At 59.3% G+C, this 24,575-nt stretch overlaps 1 protein-coding gene and 1 long non-coding RNA gene across 14 annotated transcripts in view; one reads left to right on the forward strand and one right to left on the reverse strand.

Moving 5' to 3' along the window:
- Positions 1-19,678, reverse strand: part of LOC122497513 — a 29,625-nt gene extending 9,947 nt beyond the window's left edge. Inside the window, exons 1-2 of one of the 2 annotated variants that reach the window (XR_006301135.1) lie at positions 19,528-19,678; positions 18,348-18,476 (exon numbers count right to left, since the gene is read on the reverse strand). This is a non-coding gene — a long non-coding RNA (uncharacterized LOC122497513). Of the gene's footprint in view, positions 1-18,347; positions 18,550-19,527 lie in introns of both variants that reach the window. The other variant, XR_006301134.1, reaches the window with a different exon arrangement.
- MYT1L (myelin transcription factor 1 like) overlaps positions 1-24,332 on the forward strand; it is a 424,454-nt gene extending 400,122 nt beyond the window's left edge. For 9 of the 12 annotated variants that reach the window (XM_043604642.1, XM_043604647.1, XM_043604649.1 and 6 more), the window contains 4 exons: positions 9,478-9,569; positions 16,400-16,509; positions 21,076-21,219; positions 21,516-24,332. In XM_043604642.1, the coding sequence (XP_043460577.1) occupies positions 9,478-9,569; positions 16,400-16,509; positions 21,076-21,219; positions 21,516-21,656 (487 nt within the window). In that variant the 3' untranslated portion in view covers positions 21,657-24,332. The remainder of the gene's footprint in view (positions 1-9,477; positions 9,570-16,399; positions 16,510-21,075; positions 21,220-21,515) is intronic. The other 3 variants (XM_043604648.1, XM_043604652.1, XM_043604654.1) reach the window with 1 other exon arrangement.
- The last annotated feature ends 243 nt before the right edge of the window (positions 24,333-24,575 follow it).

The raw sequence follows: 24,575 nt of genomic DNA on the forward strand, positions 1-24,575 counted from the left end.
AAATCAGTCCCCGTGCTGAGTGCTTCCTACCGGAGTTATCTTGTACTCAGTCACCTCCTGCAACAATCTGGAGGAGGACCCAGCTCCTCCCCCACATCCATCCCATAGGGAGACCCAGGCCATAGCATCACCAGATGCAAGGGACGCTGGGAGATGGAGTCTCCCCAAGGGACGCTGGGGGATGGAGTCTAGGAGCCCAAGAGGAGGAAAGCTCTATCCTTATCCAGCTTCCATGGGGTATTGAGAAGCCCTAAATTTTTTACAAACGCACGTATCACTGAGCCACCGCACCCTGAGATTCAGAGGTCAGACAACCAACACCGAGGAGGGAAGGCACTCTCCGGCGGGCACGCTGCCAGGAAGGAGAAGGTCCCGCCCGGGGCATCACGCGGGGACCGTCGTGTATACCTGCAGGACGGGCCCGGGACACCTGTAGTGCAGGAACCCTGGCAGGCGTTGGGCCCAGCACTGCGGCCACCTGGCCAGCTCAGCTTCCTTTGCGCCTCGTAGGCGAGACACCTGCTCCTCGTGAGGCGCGGGGGAGGCAGAGCGGGGCAGACCTCTCCCGCCTCGGGGGCATCAGCAGCTGGCACGGCCCTGCCCGTGCCCAACCCAGAGGTGTCGGCCTGTGCAGTGAGCCATCTCACGGCTGAGAGCTCGCCCCTCCCTCCAAGACCACACGTGTGCACAGAGGACCCGCAAGGAGGTTCCTCGATGACAAATCCAACTTCCACCGCTTTCCACCGCTTGGAGGAATGAAAACTCACAGGTCTAGTAACTGTGATCCAAGGTGTGGAGGAAGCCGGGGGCCCTGTCGCTTCTGGAATGCTCCCTCTGGACTCTGCCCAGCCCCCTGGCCCTCACCCTTGTCACAAGGACACTTGTGTGAGTTCCCTCCCCCCGCTGCTGCCGCAGGAGGAAACGGGGAGGCCGTGGCCAGGGTGCCCCCAGACCAAGTGGTTTTCGGGGTCACAAAAGCTTATTGAAGGCTTTTCTTTACAGCACGAGAAGAGAGGTCCCCTAACTTGCAGGCTTCTGTCCCAGGGGAGATGGGAAGGAGGGGCTGAGGTGGCCGCTCTCTGGAAGGAGGAGGTGCCCTGCCAGGCGGGACGGGGATCTGCTGGACCCCTGCCCGCGTCCGGGAAGGCAGCCGTGCCCCCACGCCCCCCTGGCCACCATGGGGCCGTCTCACCCGGTGGCGTCATCTGCGGAAAGATGCCTCCACGCTCTGTTCTGCTCGAGGCCTTGGATTTGCTCTGTTGGCCGAGGAGGCCAGGAGGCAGCGTCCACCCTGCAGGGCACCTGTCCTTCGCGGGGCCGGGGCTCCCCGGCAAGAGGGGTATCGTGAGGCCGCGCTGAGGAAACTGCTCTCCCCTGCGGGGACGCACGCGGGGCCGTGGGCCCTGTGCCCTTGGCAAGAGCCGCCCACACAGCCTCCTCCTGCACACACCCCGAAGCAGTGGGCAGGACCCAACTGGGGCGCACGACGAACCCCCCGCACAGGTGGCCTGGCCGGTCCCCTAACCGCACGGGAGATCTGAGTTCAGGGCCCTGAGCAGTCGGCCGCCAGGGCCTGGGTCCGGACACGCCCCGTGGGACTGGTCCCCTCTGCACGACCCCGTGCTGACCCCTGTCCCCTGAAAGCACCCTGTCGTCTGACTCCTGTATTTTAATCTCCACGTTTTGTGTCTGACGGGAAGCAGCTGAGAGAGAGAAACGTGGGCCCAGCACCTACCCGGAACCACGAGCCCCACAGGCCCCGTGAAGAGCCAGAAGGGAGAGGTCACGCCTGTGGCCTCCTGGGCCTGAAGAGGATGGGAGATGTGCAGTGTTTGCTGGGGGGGCGGGGGGGGGGTGCTCGGCCCTCCTTCCTGGACCCACGTCACACCCGCACCACATCTTTCTGTCCCCGGGCCCAGTCCACACTCGACGGCTGCTGGAGGCTCACTTCCCTTCCAGGCGGCCTGACCAGCAGCCGGTTCCACAGATACCGCAGCCCGGGCCGTAAAGCCAGCTCCCGGCTCTGCTCCTGCCCGCGGGACACCTGCCCGGCCGCGGGAGCCCCTGCTGGGCCCTCACCAGGCTGAAATCAAGGTATCAAGGTCTGCGCCCCCACCTGGAGCTCACTGTCCGCCTCAGACTCGCTTGGGGTCTTGGCAGAATCCCGTTCCTTGAGGCTCCGGGACTGAGGCCCCTCCCCCACCTTCCCCACCCCCCCCCACCTCCCCCACCCCCGTGTCCAGACTGATGGCCACAGGAGCGGCCACCTGCTGCAAGCACCGCTCACCCAGGGAGGGGTCGACAGGGGCCCAGGCACGGGGGCAGGGACTCCAGGGTCCCCCTGAGCGCTCGGCCCCCACCAGCATATTGTCGGGGCCACGGCGCCAGGGTCTTTAGAGAAACAAATCTCTCCTACCGTCTCTGCCTCAAGAAACGCAGCCTGTTAGGATTGAGTAGGGAAAGCCAACGCGCAAGCCAAAACCCGATAATGCAAACGAGCTCGCTTTTATCTCCAATAAACAGATGAAGAAACGGAACTCTTAAAAGCTTTAAAGTCCCAGGATGGGAGTGAATCTGAATTAAAACACCAACACAGAACAGCACAAAACCAAACGGCACAAAGACCTCGGAGCTCTAGGTCAGAGGTCGCCGCTCAGCCGGCCCCGCGGACCCTCTTGTCTCCAGCCACTTCTGACCAGCGCGACACGACCCTCAACCCGTAAGCAAATCGCAGGTTTTGGGGATACAGCAGTTTTGTGAATGTGATTGTGTTGCACAGTTCTACAAGCCTGTGTGTCTTCTATGACTGTGCTCGTGTCTGTGCTTCCTCCCCGCGAGGCAAGCACGTAACCTGGGGTCCTGCCTCCACCCCCTGCTTTCTCCGAGGGCACACTTCTTGCACCTGGGGACGAGGTGTCCTTGCTCGTGGCCCCTGCGCCCCACCAGCTGCCTCCAGCGGCCCACGCGCTCCGTCCTCGGCAGAGGCACTGGGACCACCTGACAGTGGCCACCGGTGCTCAAAGACATCTGTCCTCTCTGTCCCTTGAAATTCCTGTGTCCTGGGGTCTCTGGGACCCACCACCCCTGGCCTCAGCCCTCCCTGCCCGGCTTGGGCTAGCCCCATGGACACCCAGCACTCGGGGCTCCCAGCCGGCGGCGGGGGGGGGGGGGTCCTGCTCCCTCCCGGGAGCCACTGACACCCCTTGTGCCCCCCCTCCCCCACAGCCTCCCGCGGCTGCCCGGGAGGAGGACCAGCCCTCCAGGACCCTGGGGACAGGCACCCGGGCCTGTGGCCACCGACCTGTGGGGCTGGGAGCCGTCGGTGCGGTTCCCTGCAGGGTCCCTGCCTCTGTTGTGTGACTGGTTCGGACGATTTGAGTTTACATGCGGACCCACGTGCAGCCCCTCGTGGGGACACCCTGGAGCCGCCCTGGGGTTCTCGTCTACAGCTGCTGCAGTGGTGCCTTCCCGCCGTCCCTCCTCCGGTGCGGTGAGCAGAGCACAGGCCGAGCCGGTTTGGGCTCAGCAGGGGTAGGACGCGCACAGCCCCCTCCCTGGACTGAGGCCACCGGCCCTTCCCGAGGTGCGTCCCCATGTCGCCGGAGCGCCGGCCTGCTCCCTGCAGTGTCCCACTCGGGAAAGCTCCCATCCACGGAACAGGAAGGGGTGGGAACACGGAAGAAGCTCGCGCACACGGCCGCCCTGACACGCTCCCGAGGCCGCACACGTGTGTTCTCTCGCGCCCTGGAGGCCAGGGGTCCGACACCAAGATGCGGGCAGGGCTTCCTCCAAAGGCTCCGGGGTGTCTTCCCGGCCGCTCCAGCACCACAGGCACAGGGCATGTCCCTCTTCTAGGGGACACCTGTCACTGGCCGGCATACCATTGTCTCAGCCTGATCACATCGGCGAAGGTCCGGATAGGGCCCTGCTCACAGGTTCTGGAAGCTGGGACATCAGCATATCTTTCTGAGGGGACCGCTGACCCACGGTAATAACTCTGCTGGATTTCGCTCTGAGCTTCCCGAGAGTGAGCAGAAGGACAGACAGAAAGACAACGGCGTCCTCACTGCCTGTTCGGATGAGCTTCCGCGGCACAAAACCCAATGGGCTCAGCAAGGTGACAAGGTGACAAGGGGACAGGGGCTGTGTCTCTCCGAGTGGCGGCTTGAGGCCGTCAGATCCCGGCTCCTGTCTTGCTGCTGCACCATCGGGACACTCCGCGCCTCCTCTCGGGGGCTCCTTCTGTCCCCGTGAGGGGCTGGGGGCCGCGGTCTCTTGGGCACCCACTCAGCGTTTGCCTCCGTCCCCTGGGCCAGGTGTCCTCCTGTGGCCTCTCACCCGTGGCCTCGCCTGGGGTCTCATCACACCGGATTCCTCGCTGAGGAGGAAGAGCGGCCGGGCTCCCGGCCATTGTGACCCACAGAAAGGAAGAGAAGAGAAGGGCACACTCCGCACAGACGGACGGACGGACAGACGGATGTCCTCCCTGCACTCGACTTCGGCAACCGCCTCCAGGGAAAACCCCGGTCACTCCACCATCTCAAAACTCTGCTGGAACGACCCGCTCTCGTTGTATAAACCCAGGAAACCAAAAACAGCGGAAACGCAGAAAGCGAAGAGGGCTCCGTCACTCGCGCCAAGTAGCGGGAGCCGCGGAGGCGGCGGACGCAGGTGCACAGACCCAGGAAGGTGGGGACCAGAAGTGAGCATGCGGCCCGCGGGCCCCACGGACCCCGCGGCGGGACTCGGGGTGGGCTCCAAAATCGCACCAGGTGGAAATCCCTGTAAGGAGAGCGGGGCTCCAGGGGCCCGGCCTCGCGCGCCCCTCGCCCCAGCAGAAGGGCCGGGGTCCCAGGTGCATGGGAAGCAGGAACGGAGGGGGGCGTGGGGCCCTCTGCCTCTTGCTCCCAACCTGCTGTGGCCACGGCGTCAGCCCGCGTGCGACCCCTGCGACCTCCAGATGGACATCCGCGGGCCCCAAAGACAGGCCTCAACCGGCAATGCTGGGGCCACGGGAATGAACAGCCAAGGACGACCAACTGGTTAAGGAAAGCGCCAAGCAACGTCACAGAAAGCGAGAGAAACTGCATAAAGAGAAAGAAAAGCTCAGAGGAAACAGGCATTTCTGGAAAGAGGAGATTTTTTTTTAATTTTGTCATCAGAAAAGGAGAATAAACAGAATGTAACAAATTATTATATTCCTAATCCAAGAAAAATTAAGAGAACAAGAAAGATCTTTTTAAAACAAAGACAAGTGAAATAAAAAGTTCAGTTACAAGGTCAGAATATGAAGTCGAGGAAATCTCTCTTAAATTATAAACATGAGAAAAGAAGATAATTCAACAAAACAGAGAAAGAATCGAGACGCTTCCTACGGAGCGCACAGGGATCTGCGAAGGTAGAAAAAGAGAGAAAACAGAAGGAAAATCACCAAGGGAAGAGCGGGACACACACCCAGGGGAAGGTCCCCGAGCCTGGAGGGGGTTCGGCTCAGATCTGCACTTGCCGAGTTTAGAGAAGGCGTCCTGAAGGGACAAGAGCAGCCGTGGAGGGGGCACCGTGCCCCACAGGCTCCCCCAGGGCAGCAGAGCCAGGACCAGAGACCCGCCTCGGGGCCCCCGATGCTCTGTGGCCACCCAGCACCCAGACCCAGGCCCTCCCGCTGGGGTGACCGTCCTGCTGGGGTGACCCTCCAGCCGGGGTGACCGTCCAGTCGGGGTGACCCTCCAGCCGGGGTGACTGTCCTGCCGGGGTGACCCTCCTGCCGGGGTGACCCTCCTACCGGGGTGACCCTCCAACCGGGGTGACCGTCCTGTCGGGGTGACCCTCCAGCCGGGGTGACCGTCCTGCTGGGGTAACCATCCCGTCGCAGTGACCCTCCCACCAGGGTGACTGTCCTGTCAGGGTGACCGTCCTGTCGGGGTGACCGTCCCGCTGGGGTGACCATCCCGTCGCGGTGACCCTCCCACCAGGGTGACTGTCTTGTCAGGGTGACCCTCCTGCCGGGGTGACCCTCCAGCCGGGGTGACCGTCCTGCTGGGGTTACCATCCCATCGCAGTGACCCTCCCACCAGGGTGACTGTCCTGTCGGGGTGACCGTCCAGCCAGGTTGACCCTCCCGTCAGGGTGACCATCCTGCCCCGGGGCGGCCAGCCTTCCCATGGGCAGTGTACCAGCCTCCTACCCCCTCCCCACACATTGGGGGCAGGTGGTCTAGAAACCCTAGAGAGCCAGGAAGCCCAGTAGGCAGTTCAGCGGGGACATTGGTGCCCCTCCCCCCACACGATGCCTCCTGCTCGTGAGTCAGCAGAAGCGGGGGTGGGGATGGCTGTGACCATTGACCGTCCACACTGCAGGCCCCGTTACTGAGTGTATCTCCTCTCTCTCAGGTGACAGTCCCACAGGAAGGGGGCTGTTCAGCAAGGTGAGACAGCAAATAGTGAATCAAGTGTCCAGGTGGTAAAACGTGGCTGGAAAGAGGCCGGTTGCATCTGGGTGTGTGCCTCCGGGCCGAGTTCTGAGCCACAGACAGCCCCGCGTGCGGGTCCCCGAGAGTCCTCCGTCCCTAAATGCTCGGCCCCCCGCCCCCGCTCTCTGGGCCTCTGGGCAGCACACCCCACCTGCCCACAAGGCTCTTATTCTCCTCCTCCCACGACCCACCCTCACTGCCCCCGTGTCTTTTCGGCCGTACCTTCCGGAGCCTTTCCCTTAATTTAGCTATTTTCAGCTGTAAGATTCTCCTGAAGGAAGTCCCTTTGGGGCCGATGTCCTGACCGAATGTCCCTCCTCCCTCTGAAGCATTTGCCTGGACCCACCCTGGGCTTCCTGGTGCTGTCCCTGTGCCTGACATCTGGGGGAGCTGGGGGAGGGGAGGAGGCAGCAAGCTGGGTGGGCAACAAGTTAAGTGATCCCCACAGCGGCCAGAACTAAGACTCTGTGACTTTCCAAACCCCCACTCAGAGCGATGCAGTTGTAATTAGAGGCGTTCCCATGATGGCCCACTGGGCTCCGTGGGAGCCACACCGAGACCCCCAGGGTCCGCTCCCTGCAGGCAGCGGGCATGGGACATTCCCCTGGGTCCTCAGCCATCCGGGCCCCCAGGAGTCAACACGCCACAAAGTGAGGCCAGCGTGAGCTGCCACCAGATCCACAGACCCGCCCCGCACCCAGCTCAGTGCCACGGGACACTTCCAAATTTGACCCATGAGGTCATGCGGTCCCCGTGCGCGGGTGGGTGGGCCTGAGCAAAACAGATGACTCTGCGGTGCTGAGTCCCGGTTCAGTTTCCCTGCTTGAGGGCGGTGGCCTGCCATCCCCAGCTGGCCCTTGGCGTCACTGAAAACCAGGAGAAGCCTCGGAAGATGAAGGCAGTGTGGGCGAGGAGTCTGAATTTGGACGTGTTCCTTCCGCTGCACGTTCGGGTCTGGGAGCAGCGTTCTAGGCACCCCCGGAGATGCCCGGTGGGTCTACGCTGCTGACGCTTCCCCTTCGCTGCTTTGCGCCCGCACACTGCCGCGTGGCTTAGTTCCCACCACCCTATCGTCAGGGCAGGGGAACTCGGGTGGGGAGATACCCAGCGGGCACCACACTGGTGCTAGCGGCTTCCAGGAGCCGCCAAACTCGGCCGGCAACAAGCTGGCCTCTGAGCAGCCCTGCTGAGCGGGGACAGGACAGGACACCGGGATGCAAGAGGCGGGGGCTGGTGACCGGCCGGGCCCGCTTTCTAGCAGCAGGGCAGACGCGGACACGGGCAGGACGAACCGTGCTTGCCAACATCGGACGCGGAGCCCCGAAAAGACGGTGGAGGCGGCCGCTGGGACACTGCTCTGGAGAAGCCGGAGGGCGGTGGTCCGTCCACAGTGGGCTGAACAGGCAGGACCCAAGCTGAGGGTCTGGCTCCGTGAAGGGACGGTCACGGGCCACTGTGGTGACAGACAGTGGGGAACAAACACACACGAGGCTCGTCCCTGGCAGCAGCATGGAGTCCCCCCCCGAGATGACTAAACCCGGGGGACCCTCCAGTGCCTTCCTGTCCCCCACCCGCCATGCCATCCGGGGCCCAGAGGCATTTTCCCTGGGAGCTCATGCCCCAAAAATCTGGAAACACCATCAGCAAACACGGCTCACGGAGGGAAGGTCCCAGGAAGAGCAGCAGGTGTGGTGATTTCTCACGAATACTCTGCACGGCACCGAATACCAACGTCTCACAGACAGCGGACCAAAGACCGCTTGGACGTCAGCGTGAACCACGCAGGACCGTGAAAATATGTGACGTACAAGGATACGTCTTCCCCCAAACAGTGCTAATCCCCATCAGAAAACATGCGAGAAAAGTGTGTGAAGACACTTAGAAAGCCTCCGACATGAACACAGACATTGCATGGTATTACTAATAACCACGTAAGCCACGCTGTCACCGGGTGTTGGATGGACACAGATACAGGTAAAGCCCTCACAGCATCGCTAGGCTGTGAACAGGGTCCGTCTGGCCCTGAATTATGGGTGAAATACATTATACATACGTGATGTAATATATATGTGATATTGGACATACAGGTGCATACACACGTACAGTTTTCATTTCATCCGCACACAAAGTGCCAGGGGAACCACGAGTGCGGGGGCCCCCAGTGTCGGTCCCTCCGGACGGTGGCGGGTAAGAGTGAGCCCCCAAGGGGCAAGGGTGGGGAGGCCCAGGCTCGGGGCCACAGAACGTGTCGGATGCAATTGTCCTCAACGCTTACATAGTGAGAAAGAGACGGAGGGAGGGAGCCGCCTGGGAAGACGGTCGTCAGACAGACACAGGGGCCAGATTCCCGGTTCTGCACATGCACCCGGAGGGGACAGAGTGTTAGCAACGTCAGGGGGCAGATGGGAAGTTTGCAAAGAGGCCACACATTTGATGTCAGTGGCAAAGGGGTTTTAAACATTCCAGTGAGATCATGATATTGGGGCTCCATTTTCACAACTGCGATCGCCCCCTGTACTCTACTGGAGGCAGGACGGGTGCAGGAGGACCCGATGTGCCGTGAGACAGAACGGTGAATGTGGGGGTGAGCTCGTTATCGGATCTTTCCGCCTTCGTACGTTTAAAATCAGATCTTAATTCAGGCCTCCTGTAAGTTTGACACCTTCTGTAATAAGGAAGTTTTCCAAAGCCAGACAGTCGCTCCATACACAGCCACGCGGCCCCAGAAGGCACACGGTGAAGGGGGCGAGCGGCGACCTGGCCCGGGGCCCCGTGCAGAACCGTCCCCGAATCCACAGGCAGACACAGCCCCCCTCGTGCGCGGGGACTGGGCCACGCGGAATCCATTGCTCTGGCTTGTTTCCCATTCGCAAAAAGCCTGTGGCCGGCAACCAGTCTGACGAAATGACTCGGCCACACGCCTCGCTCGTGGCTCACGACTGTTCTCTCTGCAGGGCTTTGGGGGTCCCGGAGGCCCGTGACTAACGCCACCCGTGTCTTGTCCCCAGCTTGTCGGGATGCCCGCGAGCCACGTCAGCCATGAAGAAGGCGAAGCTGTCAGGAGAGCAGATGTTGACCATCCGACAGCGGGCCAGCAACGGTAACCACCCCACGGGCTGCCCGGGGGGCAGGAGCTGCGGCCCCGCTCTGTCCTCTGGCGTAACCACAGCCTGAGACAGTCGCAGCGTCTCTGCCGGGGCGGGACAGTTCTGGCCGCATCTAAGAGGCCAGTCCATCCGTCTGGGGTCAGGGGGAGTGTCCCCAGCAGTCCCAGCAGTTTGCCCCCGTTGTGCCTCTGCCCCAGGCCCTCCTGGAGCGGCCGGGTTGGGGACAGCCGCCCTCCTGCCCCTCCACGCTGAGCCTCCCAGCTGGCCCACTGTCCACCTGCAAGGACCTCTGGGTGCCAGGGCCGGGAGTACAGGGGTGCCACGGGAGGGAGGGCGAGGAAGCAGCCCAGCCTCTCCAGTATTCACAGCTTCCTCCTCCATTCACGAGTTCATGCAGAGTTGCAAATCGCGGCGCGTGTGTGGCCCCTGGGGATGTGGCGGGAGAAGTGTGGCTCTGCAGGCTGAGGGGACAAGACCGCGCTCATCCTGCAAACGGGCTCCTTTTCACAGTCTTTTTAGAGGGGCATTTTCGGAGTTGTTGAGCCTGTTGGGAAGGCGCGGTGCGGCGAGTGACGCATGTGTTAGGTGAGCCCCGCCCACGCCTGTCGTGTGCCGGTGGCCGTGAGGTCAGCGCTAACGAACCAACAACGAGCATCCAGGTGTCTTTCAGCAGAAACACGCCTAGAACGAGCCTCCAGCCCGATGGTTGCTGGGACGCAAGCAGGGCTCGCAGCCTCCGACCTGCGCCTGCCCTGACGGCTGACTCGGTGTTGGCGGGACTTGGTAGAACACCACTCGAGGGATTACGGCGCCCGGGATTTGCAACCACTCGGCAAACTGCCACTTCGGAGAGCAGGGGCAGGGCCCCTCCTCAGAGGCTGCTGCGAGGAGGGTGCCGGGGCAGGGCCGACCCCGAGGCTGGCAAAGCAGGGGTCCCGGGCAGGCACCGCCGTCAGGTTGGGCCCCTGGGAGCAGCGGCCAGCAGTGCAAGACGTGGGCCCACATGAGCCCAGTCCCTGGGCCCGTCCCTGGAGCTGCGGCCCCAGGGACCTGGCCCCCTCTGCTGGGGTCTGCCTGAGGCCGCCTCCCCCGCAGGAAGGCCGGCCGGGCCAGGGCCCCGAGGCCTCCGCCGGTCACGGTCACGGTCACCCGACCACTCATTCCAGGTCCCGACAGCAGCTCCGGGGCGTCCTCGAGCCTCCTGCACCACGCGGTCCTTAACACGCGGCCGTCACTGCCGGGAAGACGGCCAGGGTCACGATGCGTGCGTCTGGAAGGCTCGGGCTCTGGCCTCCCCGCTTCTGTGGGACACACGCTCGGGGCCACAGGCACGGAGCTCGAGCACGTGAAGCGCCGCCTCCCAGAGCTTCGGGAACCGCACCGTCACCCGCAGGCCCGAGGCCGCGTGGGGAAGCCGCCGGGAGGTGCCAGGCCCGCTGCCGTCACACCTCTCGGCCGTGAACAGCAGTGCCGGCCGCCGGGAAGAACCACCACCGCCACCCTTCCGGAAACACTCGGCGTGACCTTTCACCAGACGCCCTGGGGGTTAAGCAGCCGCCCCCCGCCGGTGGGTCGGGCCTGTGACGGTCCACACTCTTCGGTGACAGAGCGGCAGCGGGCTGGGGGTCAGTGCAGGGAAGGAAAGGACAGAAAACAGACCCGAGGAGGGGCCGTGCGGAGGGAGGCAGGCGGGATCCGGGTGCAGGGACGCGTTCTGTCGCGCTCTCGCCAGGGTGCGGCGGCTCGGGTCACGCAGCCATGAGAGGTGGGAGCTGGACCGGCCCGGGTCCTCCTGAGCCCGAGTTTCTCATCTGTCTGGACATTCTTTGTGCCAGGACCAGAGTCACCTCTTAGTGACCCCTGGGGACACTCCTTGCGGTGCAGAGGCTGTGTCGTGAGGCGAGGATGGTCGGGCATCACCCTGAGCCGCTGACCCGCGGGCAAGCACGGGGGAACGCGCTGCCGCTCCCGGGGACGGGCCAGAACACGCCGTTTTCCACAAGGATCGCCCCCGTCCTGCCACGTGCAGAGATCTGGTCGCGGCGTTGCCCCCGCTGAGATGTGGAAAACAGTCTGTCTCTGTCTCTTTTCTCGAATATCTTGAGCGCAACCTGGCCTGACAATGCTCTAACACCTTCGCGGGTAACGTGGCCAGAAGCTTCCCTCCCTCCACGCCCGGCCCTTCCCTGAGCGTGCAGGCCTCAAGGAGACCGCTGTTCAGTTGGCCGAGCTACTCCTGTGTTGGGATTCCAGCACCTTCCGTCAAGTGTTCACCTGAGTAAAAAGGAGCTCTTCTGAGTGTCCTTGAAGCTCCCTTCTGGCGCTGAAATCTGGGACCCTGCCCCCCCCTTCCTTCCTTCCTCTTCTTCCTCCCCCTCCGCCCTCCTCCTTACTCTTCAAACTTAAAGGTCGCCATGATTTCTTTGTCCCCCAGAACGGCTCTCAAAGCAGCAGGAGGTGTGGCCTCTGCTCAGACCCCTCTGCAGAGCCCCCCCTGCCCCCTCAGCAGGCAGCTCCCCACTCCCCACCCCACCCCTGCCGCCAGCCCAGCTGTCCCCGCCTTTGATTTTGCTCTTTTGTTGTTGTTGTTGGATCTTTGTCTGCGTCTTGCCAAGGACAGAAGGAAATGAGGCAGCCCTCCTTCTTCCTCCCTGGATTGTCACAGAAGTCAGGCTGCGGGAAGGGGCCGTGACATCTATCGAACACAGAGGCCGCGGGCGGGCCTCTCTCCCCGCTGCCCGCTGCAGGCGCTGACACACTTACGCTCAGCCTGCCTGCAGGCAAGGACCCAGCAGAGGTGCCACTGCCCTGAGATACAGACAAGTGCGCTGCACCCCAGTCGCTCTCTCCCGTCTCCAGAAGCGGGCACCGCACCATGACCTGGGGCCTCGGGGGTGTCCTAGGGGCAGGCGTATGGGGAGAGCTTGAGGAAATTTGTTTCCAGACGCTGGAATTCTCTGGACTCTCTCCTGAGCCCAAGGGACTGAGATCCCGTCCACCTTCCCCCCACTCTATCCTCACAGGTGAATGTCCGCTATAGGGGCAGCCGGGATGCTGGGCTGCGGGGGAACCGCCCAGGCACGCAGGAGGCGGGCCAAGCGCACAGGACAGATGCGGCAGGCATCCTGTTTCACAGACACACTAACGGTCGTCCGTCCGTGAATCCCGCGCTCCTAGAAGAAAACTCAGAGATGGGAAGGTCAGCACAGGGCCGCCTGCTGTATTTTTACTGGACGTGAAATGATATGACTTCTGTCAGAAAGTGGATCTGACCCGCAGGCCGCTCTGGTGATGACGCCTGAGTTGCCGCTTGGTCCGTGCAGTGCAAGTCGCTCGTAAATCTTATGGACTAAACTCTTTGGTCCAAGGCTCTGATGGACATTATTTAAAGCACTCCACAGCATACAATTTTGAAAATACGTATCTTTGGAAACTGAACTTACAATAAAACATTTAGAGGACCAAGTTAAGACTTATAAAAAGGAATTTTTGCTTTTAATTCTTCAGTTCGGCAGAACTCTGAAGCCCACCGTGCAAGGCCACATACAGTATTGTCACTCTTCCTTTTCCCTCCAATTATTTGTCAGCTTGCAGCAAGGTCAGCAGGAAAAACCAGTCTCTGTCACTTTTCACTGAAGACAGGTGACCACAGAGACCCACGCTGGCTTCTCAAGGAACACTTGCTATCCAGCCGCTTCCTTTAGCCCCCCCCCCCCCCCCCCCCCCCCCCCGCCGCTCGAGTCTGACTCCCGCGTCTTTTATAGATTAATTCATCTCTTAACAACCACTGTGTCAGAGAGGGACCATTTTTGCAATGGAGGAGTTTGAAGTTTAGGACTACGAAAATTACTCATCACCAAACTCTTCCGCGGGAAGATACGGATTTAGGTCCCGGGTTTGTCACGTTTCAAATTCCTGGCTCTACAGCCGTGGCTTCTCAAACCCCTCAGCGGGGTGGGTCAGAAATGCGTCCAGTGTCCAGGAAATATCTCAGGTCGTGTGGTCACTGCGGCTGTCCCAGGAAAGTTAAGTAGAAAGTAGGAAATGCTGGACACTCTTTTGTAAAAACTCAAACCAGTAAAAGGGCCCCAAGATGTCACCCGTTTTCCAGAGACCACGGTCTCTTCTCAGAGCTTTCTCAAAACTGTTCTAAGCTTTCATTTGCTAGAAGGCAGCCCCACGAGAAAGATGTCGACACGTCAGGGGGTTTTACGAACTTATTTTGGCTACCGCTGACATCGCCTCCAACAAGCCAGTGCGATTTTCCCCACAGTCCTCTGGGCGTTGTGACAGCGCGGTCATCTTCAACCCGCCTGACCTCAGATGAGTTGTTCCGGTCACAATTCCACTCCGACACCATCAGCGGAAACGTGCCACGCTGGCGCTGGGAACAGGCAGGTGCGCAGAGCATCCTTTTCTTATCAAGAATTATCCAGAGTCAGACGTCGTGACCAAACAGTTCTGAGGGTCCACGCAGGACGGGTCCCCAAGAAGAGCTACACCAGCCTTCCCGCACAGGCTCCACCGCGAAACACGGTCAGGTCTAGCCTTCCACACTTTTAGCCACCACACATAAATAAAAACCTAGACCTTTCATTTGACGTGTAAGAGAAACCAGTTGTTTTGTTCGCTGATGGCTCTTCCTTTGCACGGTGCACACAGGACGGAGAGCTGTTATCAGAGGGACTCGGGGAGCCGCCCCCTTCCCTGCAAGCACCAGAGAGAAGGCTTCGCCGTGAATAACAGTGTCTTTCAGAAGTCACCTGAATCTGGATGAGATAGACCTCAGGGGTCCCTCAGGGGTCGGGACAAAACAGGAAGGTTCCCCGTGCCTCTTAGAAACGAGACCACACTCATGCTGATGCAGTGTTTGGATCCACAGAAACATGACATACAGCCCGAAAAAGCCAAGTTTTAAGTTTGTTCAGACCTAAAAAACCGCAGAAGGTATCACACGAAGCACTTGCTCAGAAACCTGAACCGAAATTCATTTTGGAAATCCACCAGCTCAGACACAGGCTGGAAGGGCCGTCGGTACACAGGTCCCCAGGTCCGTTTGTGTGAGAGATGTTCTCCGCGCGCCTGGGCTGCTGGCGTGGCCAATCCGTGTTAGCGGATAGACTGCTTCACGGTCTAGCTGCTTTACAAATCAGGATTCTTACGCACCCGTGTTCTTATCTCCAGGAGCATCCGAACGTCCCCAGAAACAATAATGTCATCAGCCACCCCTGGGCTGAGCCCTCCTGTGTGCTCAGGACCACATGCGGTGACTCAATCAGCCTACCCCGGCTGAAAGAGTTGCCAAGGAAGCCTGGTCACAGATAAAAAAGGGGGGAAATGTAACAGCTCAAATCGCTGGAAGGATTTCCTCTTGGACCCGTGAACAGCTTTGGGAGATACGTGGGATGGCGAGCAGGGAGGCTTTGCTGGTGACTTTCCGGACCCTGTAAGACATGGCTGGGGACACATGCTGAGGCCTCTATGGTGGAGCCAGGGCCACGAGACCCAGCCTTGGGGTCAGCAGGCCACAGCTGGTCCCTCCGGGGGGGGGGGGGGCGGGGGGAGCTCCACATGTTCAAGATCTGCTTGTTTGCAATTTAGCCCCCGGGGTGGGTCTGTGGAGGAGACTGGAAAGGAAGGGTGGTGGACCCAGAAATCAAGCTGAACATGCGTGTTCTCTCTGCTGTACAGAGGAAAGGCCGCGTCTCCCCCAAGACGTGCGCGTGTGGTTCACCTCAGGAAGATCGCCTACTGTTCCGATGTCCATTTTCTTTTCCATTTCACTAAAATCAACAACTGAGACCCAACACCGTGGATCCCACCGCTCTGTCTTTGTCTTTCGGACGCGTTGGTGGGGAGGCCGGGTGGGCCAGGGCCCCAGGTGTCCCGGGCCTTCCCTCCCAGGGTGGCCGCCCCCCCTTCTGTCTGCAGACTGGAGAAGGGCGTCTATTCTGGCCCTGAGGCCTGGGCTGCACGCCTTGTCCGAGCGTTAAGTCAGCCTCCACTGCTGAGCTATGTGACCACGGGATGGCGATCCCGAGTCCTGGGCTGTCAAGGGTGAGGGTCTCTGTGGAACTCCTACCATTCTTCCCTTGACTACATTCAGCCTTAAAAGACCCACAGGCCAGAACGAAAAAGGGTCTGGATCTTTCCGCCCTGGCGCCTTCTACTGCCAGCAAGCAGCCAACTGAGCTAGAAACTTGGCCCCGGCGCCCCACGAGGCCAGAGCTGGCGGTCGGTCCCAGGGCACCCAGGGCGGGGCGGGGGGCTGGTGCAGCCTATACTCCCCATCGCCCCGCAGCCGCAGCAGTCCCAGCAGCAGATGCATGCTTTCTAGCATTTTCTCGTTTGTGTCAGTTACGTGGCCCGTGTGCAGAGAGCCCTTTGGGGACGACCCCCGCAGTCCCCCTCAGCCGCCACGAGTCTTGGCGGGAGGGGGCCCCGGGCACTCGGGCCGCAGGTGTGGTCACATGTCAGCGGCTCTGCAGGGCCTGGCGAGGGCAGGGACGCTGTTGGTCTCATTTTCGGATGTGTCCATGGTGTGACAAGGGAGAGACTGAAAATGGGCTGAGGGGGGTGAGCCCACCTCCGGGACGGAGACAGGGCAGTGGGGCCCTGGGCGGTTGTCCCCTCTCCCCTCACGGTGGAGAGGGGTCTGTGTGCCTCGGTTGTAGGGCTGGAAGAACATGCAAACTGGGCTATTCTATAAACCCAAGAGTCTCTTCTTCCAGAAAACCCAGTTCCAAACAAAAAGAGCACAGAAAACTCAAAATGGTGGCTGTGTCTACACGCACGATGCTTGAGCGCAGTTCTGTCCTTACAGGCATAGAAAACGATGAAGAAATCAAGCAGTTGGATGAAGAGATCAAGGAGCTCAACGAGTCCAACTCCCAGATGGAAGCCGATATGATCAAACTCAGGACTCAGGTAACAGTTTTTGAAGCCCTCAATTTTAGCCACCGTGTGCGCTCGGGCCGGGGACCCCGGGACCCGGGGACGTGCCAGCTCTTGGGCCTAGGGACAGGCCAGTGCTCAGCCTTGGGGCTCCGGGGATGCGCCAGTGCTCGGGCCGAGGTCACGTGCTCTCCTTCCCCTATATGCCACCCCATTTTCATCCCATGTCCTGATTGCTGATGTGGGCTGTTTTGGTGGCTGAACCCTTGGTGCACAGTGACCGCCAGCCCCCTGCTTCCTGCCCCAACACACACTTGAGTGAAATGCCCTTTGCGAGCAGTCCTGCCCGGAGGGTCTCCCGTTCCTGCACATGAGCTGCTTTCCTCCCGAGACACGGCAGGCCCTAATGTCCTGTGGTCACTGTGTTACCTAGGGAGACAGCATAATTCCCGGAGAGGAGCAGCCTGGCCCCAGGGTCTTATGGAAGGCTGCCCGTTCGTGGGGCCCCAGGCCCAGGTACCCAGTGCAAGGAGGGAGGGAGGGAGGGAGGCTGCCCGTTCACGGGGTCCTAGGCCCAGGTGCCCAGTGTCAGGAAGGAAGGAAGGAGCAGCCATTATTGAGCACCTACTGGATACCTGGCCGCAGGGGCCGTGGTGTATAGTCCCACTGCACGCACAGTGTCCACGGGGTAAGTGTCATCACTGTCCCGTTACACATGACTGGCTGAGCCGAGGCCAATGGCCCGTCCGCGGCAGCTCCGAGCCCCGTCCCCGAGTCCACGCGGCACCCACGCGGCACCCCAGGCGCCCTGCCTCCTCTCTGGGAGCGCACGTGGGTGCTGCCGTCACAGCTGCAGCGAGGCACGTCCGTCCTGGAGGAAGCCAGGGCTGCAGGCCCTCCCCCCGCGGACCCCTCCTGGCCGCCCACAGAGCGGGCCTGTGGCACATCGGGTAGGGGTCACAGCTCTGCTGTGCAGCGGGCTGGCTCCGTCCGTGGTGGCATCGCACCTCCAGGGAGGCTGTGTCCCCACCGGAGCGCCCAGGGGGACCCCACGGGTGCCCCCGAGTGGGAAGGAAGCGCAAAGCGGGGGCGTCCTCTCTCCGGCGCGACTGTTCTGTTGAGCCGTTTCCACGCCAGCCTGCTGGCCCACGGCAGCCTCGCCAGGGCTCGCTCTGGTTACCAGCTGGGCGTTGTGCTTAGCACCAATCCGCATGCAGGGCCGTGCCCGGCCCCAGGTCAGAGGCCCGAAGCAGGTGAGGGCCCCAGGAGGACTTAGGGCCACAGGGGCCCCGGTGAGCCCGCACACCTGCAGTGACTTGTTTCACTGGGTCCAATGAAAGCACCTTCCCGGACTTGTATTCTGCTCCCACGGGTGGAAGCCTGAACACTGATCGACCCAGCTCGCGCTCGTAATCCTGAGGACTCAGAACCCCCCACCTGTCCTGGGCGGTGAGCCGCAGCCGGCCGGGCCACATTCTGACAAAACGCACTCGTGTCCCGCTGGAAGGCCTCCTTCCTGCCCACCTCCGTGCCCGGCCGGCCCTGCGGTGGAAACACAGCTTTCCCGTGTGTCTGCTCGAGGGGCCGAGCCCTCACACGCTGGAAATGGGGCCCAGCAGCGGGAGCCAGTGCAGGGACGAGGGCCAGGCGCTGGGCGCCCCCAGACCCGAACTTCCCAGCAGCCCCGCACATCCGGAGCAGAGACAGGCCCCTGTGCACACATTCGTCTCACCCCTCGCTGGTCCTTTTGTCCCCGTGTGGATTGCCACTGCCCACCTGGGGCTTTCCGACATCCCGTGGGAAAGTGTGCTCCTGGAGGCGTCCATGCACCTCCAGCGTCAAAAGTGAATTTAAGGGTTGACATGTATCCCACTGACCTGGCTGCTGTCCCTCGGTGGCTCCTCGTCTCTGGAATGCAAGCCCGGTGTCTTCAAGGGACTGCAGCACGCTGAGCCAGGGTCCGTGAGCCCATGGTTTCCGGGGCTGGAGGGTGCAGGGCAGGTCACCTGAATGATGACACGGTCAGTCGGCCACAGAGACAGCACTCAGCAGCCCGGGAGCAGCCCGGACCTGGTGTCCCTTAGGAGGAAGGCATACGTGCTCATTCCTGGCAGCCTCCCGCCCCCAGTTGGTGCTCAGGGACAAACGAGGCTGTGGCCACAAGAGCCCCGCTACCCAGCAGCCCCTGAGTGCCTCTGCCTTCTAAATTTTGGCCATGGCACAGTTAGCCTCCCAACCTTGTCTTGGAAAGTGCCAGAAGGTTGGTGGTCCTGCCCCTGGGTTTCCCATGACCCCTGGCACCCTCACTCCCTATCAGTGACCAGAGGTAAAGGCAAGCATTCCCGGGGCCACCAGGCCGCACAGAGACACCACAGGGGACACAGCCCAGCAGTCTGAGCGGACGAACCACTGAGATGGTCCGTTCCCTGCTGTTCTCCCCGACCCAGCAAATCCAGGCCTGAGGCCCTGCCCAGGTGACTCGGAGAGGCAGGGACCGAGCCCGCGGCTCTGGGCCCAGTGCTGCCTCGCCTGTTCATACGCTGGGGCTGCGTTCAAGTCTTCAGCGTGGAAAGAGATTCTGCTGCTTCCGATCATTTTCTGGGTGGCGGGTCTGGCCCCAGCCTCTCCCCGGGTCCCAGGTCCAGAACTGGAGACCGAAAGTGTCGGTCTCTCCATTTGAAATGGTCAGAACAGTATGAAGACTTACATATGTTTCTAATATTCTCAAATCAGTGATTCTTAGCTACGTCTATTTTGCTTATAAATCTCATTTTTCACTCAAGTCTTGTCTAGATTTTGAATGCACACACACAGGCCTTCCCGGCGCCTCCCAGCTCTGCCACAGTGACTGGATGCTCCCCAAGCATTTAGAGAGGATGTGCTTGTCAGATAGGGACACCTGTGTCCTTGTCCCCAAGCTGAGGACAGGGAGGGGACCGAGACCACATGGCTCATGGGCAGCAGAACCAGGCTGCTGGCCGGCTGCCCAAACCCCCAGTCCTGGAACCCCCACCAGTGCAGGCCTCTTGGTTTGTAGGCCCCTTCTACCAGAGTTACCTCTGGCCTTTCTTCCGCTGGGCTTTGCCACAACGGCCGCTTCCCTACTGGCTCCAGGACGGACTGGAGAGGTCTCCGCTTCCGCCTCCTTCTCTTCCACAGCCCCTCCCAGAGCAGGGGAGAGCCCCACCCTCAGACAGCTGGGGCAGGAGGGCGGGGCTGGGGCAGGTGGGCGGGGCTGGGCAGGGGGCGGGGCCTGGGCAGGAGAGTGGGGAGGGGGCAGGAAGTTGGGGCTGGGGCAGGTGGGCGGGGCTGGGCAGGGGGCGGGGCTGGGGCAGAAGAGTGGGGCGGGGGCAGGAAGTTGGGGCTGGGGCAGGAGGGCGGGGCTGGGGCAGCTAGGCGGGGCTGGGGCAGGAGGGCGGGGCTGGACGGGAAGTTGGGCTGGGACAGGGGGCGTGGCTGGGGCAGGTGGGCGGGGCTGGGGCCTGCTTTTGCTCAGCAGCCTGCCCTGCGGCCAACTCCACGTGTTTCCGGGGCGGGTCACTTGAGTTTGGGCCCGAGCTGATGAGCGGTGCAGGAGTAACCGAGGTCTTGTGGGAACACGGTGCGCATCCCTGCAGGAGAGCCTCGTGGGTGGGTGTTTTCCGGAGCCCTCCCGTGTACCCCCGCGCCGCTGCGGCCCGCGGCCCCCCTTAGGCCCCGGGTCTTGGCTCTCCGAGGAAGCAGCAGGCAGGCTAACGGGAGCAGGGAAGGGCTCCGTGAGGAACGGGGGGGCAGAGTTTGAGGGGCGGTGCAAGTAACTCAGGGGCGAAGGCGGCTTCCCCGTGAAGAACCGGGTTCAGGTGCCCGTTTTCCTGGGCCCTAACTGTGCCCTGGGTCGCCCGCGCGCCCTGCCTGCCTCGCCCGGGCTGCGTGCACGCCCAGCAGCCCAGGCGGGTGGGGGCGGCTCGGGCTGGGTCAGTGAGCGCTGGCTGTGGGCTGGAGGCGGGGCCGGGGGGCGCTAAGGCCCCTGAGCCTCTCATTTAAGAGAAGCCCGGTAGACCTCAGGTAGTCCAGGAAGGTGGTCATGTCTCCACCTGCAGATGCGGAGAACGCCTACTGCGTACCCCCCGGGGGGAGGGGGCAGCGATCGCCCGTGAAGGTGGACGAGGGCCCACTGCCACCTGTGGACCAGACAGCCACCTGCCTCACGAGTAACTTTACAGTTTAGGACTTAACCGGGGGCAGAATTAGATTCAGGCTGAACCGGACGAGCTGGCCCCAGCGTTGTTGGGGTCAGAGTAGTCGCTGGAGACGTCCTCGTGGGAGAGGTCCTCGGTGATAGTCCTGCCTGAGGACAGAGCTGTGAAAACGTAGAATAAAAGCCGGCCCAGCCCATCGGCCCCTCCCCGGAAAGACAAGCTGCGGTAGCCGAGTTAGCAAATTTTCGAGGGTAATGCATCAAAAGCGTTAAGAACGGGACCCTTAAAACGACCGCTTCTTACCGTCGAAGCCTTTCCGGGGGAAGCTTCCTCTGGGTGGCGGGCTGCCGAGGCCTGCCGCTGTGGGGGCACACGCACCCCACGGCCCGCCCTCCTGTTACATGGCACACAAATTTGTGCCTTCTAGATCACCACGATGGAGAGCAGCCTGAAGACCATTGAAGAGGAGAACAAAGTAATCGAGCAGCAGAATGAGTCTCTCCTGCACGAGCTGGCCAACCTGAGCCAGTCCCTGATCCACAGCCTAGCCAACATCCAGCTGCCGCACATGGTAAGTGACTGAGGGCGGGCGTACAGGCAGTCGCTGTCTGCTTCTGTGCCTAAGCTCATGGTTCTCCACACTTTGGATGTCTGCGCTCACCGCCCCCAAAACCGTAGCGCTAGCGGCTAGAAGCACCGGTGGGGCAGATCCTGCGCTCCCCGTAAGGTTAAGTCCTTACGCTCTGAGTAGGCCTTTTAAGTAGCGAAAAGACGGCGGCCCTATGCTATGATACTATTTTATGCTGATGTGAATATCCTATTAAGAAAGTAAAAGTTGTGTATGAACTACTATTTAATATCTCGTAGGATCCAATCAATGAACAAAATTTTGATGCATACGTGACTACTTTGACGGACATGTATACAAATCAAGATCGTTATCAGAGCCCAGAAAATAAAGCCCTACTGGAAAATATAAAGCAAGCTGTAAGAGGAATTCAGGTCTGAGCAGCTGCTGTAGGTGACGGGATGTTGTTTAAAAGGAGACCTGTTGTTCTTTGCTGCTGTGATTCACCAGAAAGTGTTCTATATTTATTTCTGTTTGAAACAGTGTGACGCTTACAAGACTTCATAATGATTTTATGTCTTGCTTTAAAGATAGTACCTGCAGAATAGTTTTCAATACATTCACATTTTGTACGTTTTCATATAAGCTGACATAGTGTGATATGCCATGTAATGTTTATAGCTGCTAATGTATGCACATTTGGGGGTATATATATTTCTGAAGAGGTAAGCGGATCAAAATAAATAGAGTGTAAATTCTTTTTAATGCTTTAGTGATTAAATGTTTTAGTATTTTGAACTGAAATGGACAAAAAAAACAAAAAACAAAAAACAAAAAAAAAAACAACCCAGCTTTGAATGATCATGTGGTGACCCCGCAGCCACTTTTTAGACATTATCATTTTGCCTCATGTTGGAGGATTTTATGGAATTTAAGAAATAACATTTTGTGTGCATATTGTTTCATAGCAAGAATTGGTTGCAAAAAAATGCTTTATTTTTGAACAATGCTTGGAAATATTATGTGATTTTTTTGTTTGTTTGTTTTAGGAGGATGGTGTATGGTGGGGGCAATAAATGAGGTTTTTTGCATTCCAAGGAAATGGCATATGGATTAACTGTAAGAAATGAGATAAGTAATTTATTGTAAGACAACATCAAGCCATGGAAACTTGGCAGAAGATTCAAAGCAGCTTAAACAGCACTTTTAAATTAACTCCTGAGCATTACATGGTGTGCCTCTGGGAACTGCAGTTAAGACAGGGGCTTATGAGAGGTGGACAGCGCGAAGATTTCCCTTTCCAGTGTCAGTAGACTTTGGAGCAACCTCCCCTTATCTCCCCGAGAGCTGTGTGCCCCTCTGAAGCGTCTGTCCTTGCAATGGCGTCTGTCTCACAGAACCTGTGTGCTCTAATTTTAAGTTCAGAGATAATTTCAGAGTATTTATTTCCCCTCTTTCCACCTTTAGAAATTATTACTGTCGTTGTTGCTGTTACTATGACTTCACATTCGGGGAATAAGGCAAATGAGGCGGGAGTCCTACCGCGGGGCGCTTTCTGCTGGGCGGCGGAGCGCAGCTCAGCGGGGACGCCCGACGCCGAGTGCCCGCACACAGGCCTTTCTGTTCCACCTTCCCCTGGAGACCCGGCGACCACAGGGCCTTTGCAGAGCCTTGCTCTTTGATTTGTCACGACCTATTCTAAGAACGAATGCAATCAGATTTTAAGAGTAATTACCTATACTTCAGCACTTTTTTGCTTTACACTAGATCATCCTAGACTTGCTTATACTTGGAGATTTGATTGTTTTCTTCCAATGACTGCACTATATGTATGCATAAGACCACTTTTGATTGCTGCGCCCTCCCCTTCCGAGTAGTCCCTAGGACGGCGTGTTGTGTCTTCTGGTGTTGACTTGAGTTACATGTAACGGCATCTCTTCCCTCCATGTCTTGATGTTATGCAGGAAGTACAGAAGTACTTTAAAATTTTGTTATGAAAAAAAAAAAAAGATGGGTTTTGTAAAAATAAAAAAAAAATATTTTTAGCAGAACAGGACTTACAGGGTCATTGTCCCCACAACGTGCCAGTCGACTATTTGCACTTACCTTGTCCTATATATCCGTACGGAGGTGTGCAATTCCCGGGGTCAGCAGCCTCGCGAGGCCGGCCCTGGAAAGATGACAGGAGCCCTCACGGCTGACCCGACGATGTTGCTAAGGGAGATTACAGGGATCTCACAGCAAATACTGATACAATACTCAACCTCGGTATATATATGTGTATAAATATATGTACACCCCCAGCGGCACTTTATACTGTCCACTGTACAAACGCTCACAGTTTTCCGCGAGGACGTTACTAACGAGCTGGGAAAGATGACGGACCTCCCGGGGCCCTGCAGCGCCCGCCCTGGAGAGCGCCCTCTTTCTGTTGTGCGATTAGTTGTAGCTGCCGTGCTCAGAATTGCCTTTTCGAGAGCTGAAGCGAGGTGCTTCTCGGTCACCCGATGCCATATACACCGTCGGGGCCCTGGGCTCCCGGGGGGGCCCTGCCGTTCGTGTGGGCGAATGCGTTTCCCTGCCGCGATGTGTCCGCAGCTTCTTTGCCAATATAGTAATGCTTTTAGTAGAGTAATAGCTAGTATCAGTTCTGGATTCTTCTCGTTATCACCTATGTACAATGGAAAGGGGTTTTAAGCACAAATCTGCTGCTCATCTAACGTTGGTACATAATATCCAATCAAGAGTTATCTGTGACTATTATATAGGGATCACAAAGTGTCACATATTAGAATGCTGACCTTTCATACAGAATTATTGTGAGTCATCAGAGTTTATTTATTATAACTTATTGTTCGTATTCATTTCTGAGTTAATTTAAGTAACCATTTACGAAGACAGAATTTTGTATAAATATTTATTGTGCTCCCTGTGGAACTGAAGTTTGATTTATTTTTGTACTACACGGCATGGGTTTGTTGACACTTTCATTTTGCTATAAATGTGTGGAATCACAAGTTGCAGTGATAATTCATTTTTAAATTGTGAACTTTGTACAAATTTTGTCATGCTGGATGTTAACACATCTTACTCTAAATAAAAACGGTGTTGCCACATTTGTAGCACGATGGATCTCTACCCAGGGTCCGCGTCTTCACTTGAGTCTGGAAGCGGCGTCTGGGCCCACGAGGAGCGTGTGGCCCCAGAGCCGGTGGCTTCAGTGTCGGCCTCTCTAGGGGGGCGCCTCCCCCCGCGAGGGCTCCCCGTAGACGGTCTCTCGAAGCCGTCCGCGCAGCTGAGGACGCTCCCTGCCCCTTGCTGCTGCGCAAGGCCGCTGGGCCACGTTTGCCTCCGCTCCT

This window comes from Prionailurus bengalensis, chromosome A3, assembly GCF_016509475.1.
Source record: "Prionailurus bengalensis isolate Pbe53 chromosome A3, Fcat_Pben_1.1_paternal_pri, whole genome shotgun sequence".
In the NCBI taxonomy this organism is placed as follows: Eukaryota; Metazoa; Chordata; class Mammalia; order Carnivora; family Felidae; genus Prionailurus; species Prionailurus bengalensis.